Source organism: Notothenia coriiceps, unplaced genomic scaffold (assembly GCF_000735185.1).
Source record: "Notothenia coriiceps isolate Sejong01 unplaced genomic scaffold, NC01 NC01_scaffold00006346, whole genome shotgun sequence".
Lineage (NCBI taxonomy): Eukaryota > Metazoa > Chordata > Actinopteri > Perciformes > Nototheniidae > Notothenia > Notothenia coriiceps.
In genome coordinates this window covers 1-3,077 of record NW_011339047.1, presented here as the reverse complement: position 1 = coordinate 3,077, position 3,077 = coordinate 1, and the positions used below count along the sequence as shown (strand labels likewise).

Genomic DNA, 3,077 nt, shown 5'->3' with positions numbered 1-3,077 from the left:
TTCCTTCCGTGTTTCAGACTGGAGTCAGCAGCCATGTTGTGACCCTCTGTGTGTTTCAGACTGGAGTCAGCAGCCATGTTGTGACCCTGTGTGTGTTTCAGAGTGGAGGCAGCAGCCATGTTGTGACCCTGTGTGTGTTTCAGAGTGGAGGCAGCAGCTGGAGGGAAGAACCAGACCCTGACCTGCGACGTGCTGCTGGTGTGTGTCGGCAGACGGCCGTTCACTCAGAGCCTCGGCCTGGAGTCTGTGGGCATCGAGCTGGACAACAGAGGAAGAATCCCCGTCAACGGGCGCTTCCAGACCAGCGTGCCCAGGTACCCTATATCTACGTGTTATTTAAAGGTCTCCTATCGTGCAAAAGGCACATTTTAATGTTTTGTATACATAAACATGTGTGTCCTCTGTGTAAAGAGATTCTGAAAGGAAAAAGTCAGAATTTTGAGGAAAAAGTTTTTAGATTTTCAGAAAAAGTCAGATATAGAGGATATTAAAACATTTAGCTTTCTCTCCCCTCTCTCTCTCTCTCTCCCCTCTCTCTCTCTTTTTCTTTCTTTCTTTCTTTCTTTCTTTCTTTCTTTCTTTCTCTCTCTCAGTATTTTTGCGATCGGGGATGTGATCGCCGGCCCGATGTTGGCCCACAAAGCAGAGGACGAGGGCATCATCTGCGTGGAGGGCATGGCGGGCGGAGCCGTGCACATCGACTACAACTGCGTCCCCTCCGTCATCTACACCCACCCCGAGGTGGCCTGGGTGGGCAAGACTGAGGAGCAACTCAAAGAGGAGGTGAGGGGGAAGAACTGGGAGAAATATCAGTAGTGATGGACCCTGAAGGCAGCATCGTTTCTGATATTTACACGTTTAGTTCAGCAGGATAATCTCCACATACTAACACCACTTTATGATTTCTGAAGTAAAAAGCTAATGTTGGGCTATAAGGAACTACAGCACGGTCACATGACTTCACGTCACCACCGCTAAGCTAAAGGTGGCTAATGTTGGGCTATAAAGGAACTACAGCACGGTCACATGACTTCACGTCACCACCGCTAAGCTAAAGGTGGCTAATGTTGGGCTATAAAGGAACTACAGCACGGTCACATGACTTCACGTCACCACCGCTAAGCTAAAGGTGGCTAATGTTGGGCTATAAAGGAACTACAGCACGGTCACATGACTTCACGTCACCACCGCTAAGCTAAAGGTGGCTAATGTTGGGCTATAAAGGAACTACAGCACGGTCACATGACTTCACGTCACCACCGCTAAGCTAAAGGTGGCTAATGTTGGGCTATAAAGGAAATACAGCACGGTCACATGACTCCACCGCTAAGCTAAAGGAGGCTAATGTTGGGCGTGATGGCGTTTAGTCGTCTCACCAGTTTTGTTTCTTTGTTCATGTTTTTGTTTGAAGGATGAAAACACAACCTTTTTGCCAGTGTGATGTTTGGTCCTCTTCACGTTTTAAGCTCTCCTGAACCTCACCTCATGAAAAGGCTGGTTGTCACCCCCCCTCCTATCATTAGGTGTTCTGCCATAGCGCCAACTGTGCTGTCCAATCAGACGGCTTGAATTCCCCAGTACTGCTGCGTCTGCAGGAAGTGAGTCTGAGGGGAGGAAGAGCTCCTTCAGATCAAGGATCAAGAAGAAAAAAGGCCAAGCGTCTCAGATTCTGCCCTCCACACTTCCTGCTCCCTGCTGAGCACATGGTGTGCCAACAGTCACACACTTTGATTTGCTCCTGACCTGCTGGGAGCATCAAGCATCTGCTGAGCTTCCTGCAGACTCTCCTGAATGCACACCTCCATTAAAATGTGAATCCTGCACAGTCAGTCAGGAGAACTGGAGCTTCTTCTAATGCAACGTTGCCAAGCGTATTGACAGCTCAGAGGCATTTCTCTACACCGTTTGAACAAGGTTAGAAAGAATATGCATTGCATATAATTATACTGCAATAGGGTGATAAGAAAATATGTACTTTATTAATCCCAATTTGGACATTTTTGTTTTGTTGCAGCAACAGAAAAACAAAACAAGGCATTGAACATCATAACAAATTCAAAGAGTAGAAATATATATTCTAAAATATAAACATATCAAAATAGAAATAGAAATAAACCAGCATTAGAGACAAAGAAAAGGTATACAGATGCTGTGAAGATAAAAAAATCTAAATCGCTTATGTGGAAGATCATTTACTGAAGTAGCAATACTACAGGGTAAAATACACAATGTAAAGTCCTGCATGAAAGTAAAAGTACAAAACAATAGCATTAAAATATACCAGAAGTACTCAAATAAATATTCCTCATTACTGTATGCAGCATGGCTCATTTCAGAATCATCGAATGAAGCTTCATATAGTCTGAAGGTGTAAAAAGTATACAGCACGAGATGGAGGGCTGACAGGCAGGTAGGCCGTCCAATCATCTGCCCCGGGCCGAGGCAGATGATTGGTCGTGCTTTTTACAGCGCCACGGCTTCCACAGATGAAATGTTTTTATATATTGTCAAAGCATTTAATGTATTCATTGCTATCGGGATGTTAAGAGCATTCCATGGAATATAACAAGTGTTTCTGAAGTGAATTACCTACCCCACCTTTAAGAACAGTCACAAAGTATTTGTACTCCACTACTTTCCACCTCTGAGTAAACGAGTAAAAGTATAGGGTATCAAAGTGTATAAAACTCTTAAGACTTAAGTACAGTTCATTACACAACTGGGCAAACAACATGTTAACGGCCTCTTAACAACATCCCTTCTGTCCTTTTCTTACTGCAGTAAAGTAGAAACTGCCGATCTGAGCCGTGCAAACGATGATCAGAGCAACGAACATGGCTGGAAGCTTCAGATGCCGAGAGACTGGCTCTTTGTTTCTGAACGCTGCAGCTGCACGAATCCTCTGACACTGAGCCTCATGTCTCCGTAACATATAGTGAAGAGAGGGAGGCACAAAGCAGGGTGTCACTGTGTGTGTGTGTGTGTGTGTGTGTGTGTGTGTGTGTGTGTGTGTGTGTGAGTGTCTGTGTGTGTGTGTCTGTGTGTGTGTGTGTGTGTGTGTGTGTGTGTGTGTGTGT

At 45.1% G+C, this 3,077-nt stretch overlaps 1 protein-coding gene across 1 annotated transcript; it reads left to right on the top strand.

The window, feature by feature from the left end:
- Window positions 1–129: 129 nt before the first annotated feature.
- On the top strand, window positions 130–827 carry dld (deltaD; the record flags this gene model as incomplete). The annotated part of the gene is made up of 2 exons (XM_010769075.1): window positions 130–314; window positions 594–827. Coding segments are annotated over 2 exons (408 nt in total), but the record flags the coding sequence as incomplete, so codon positions are not given.
- Window positions 828–3,077: the final 2,250 nt, after the last annotated feature.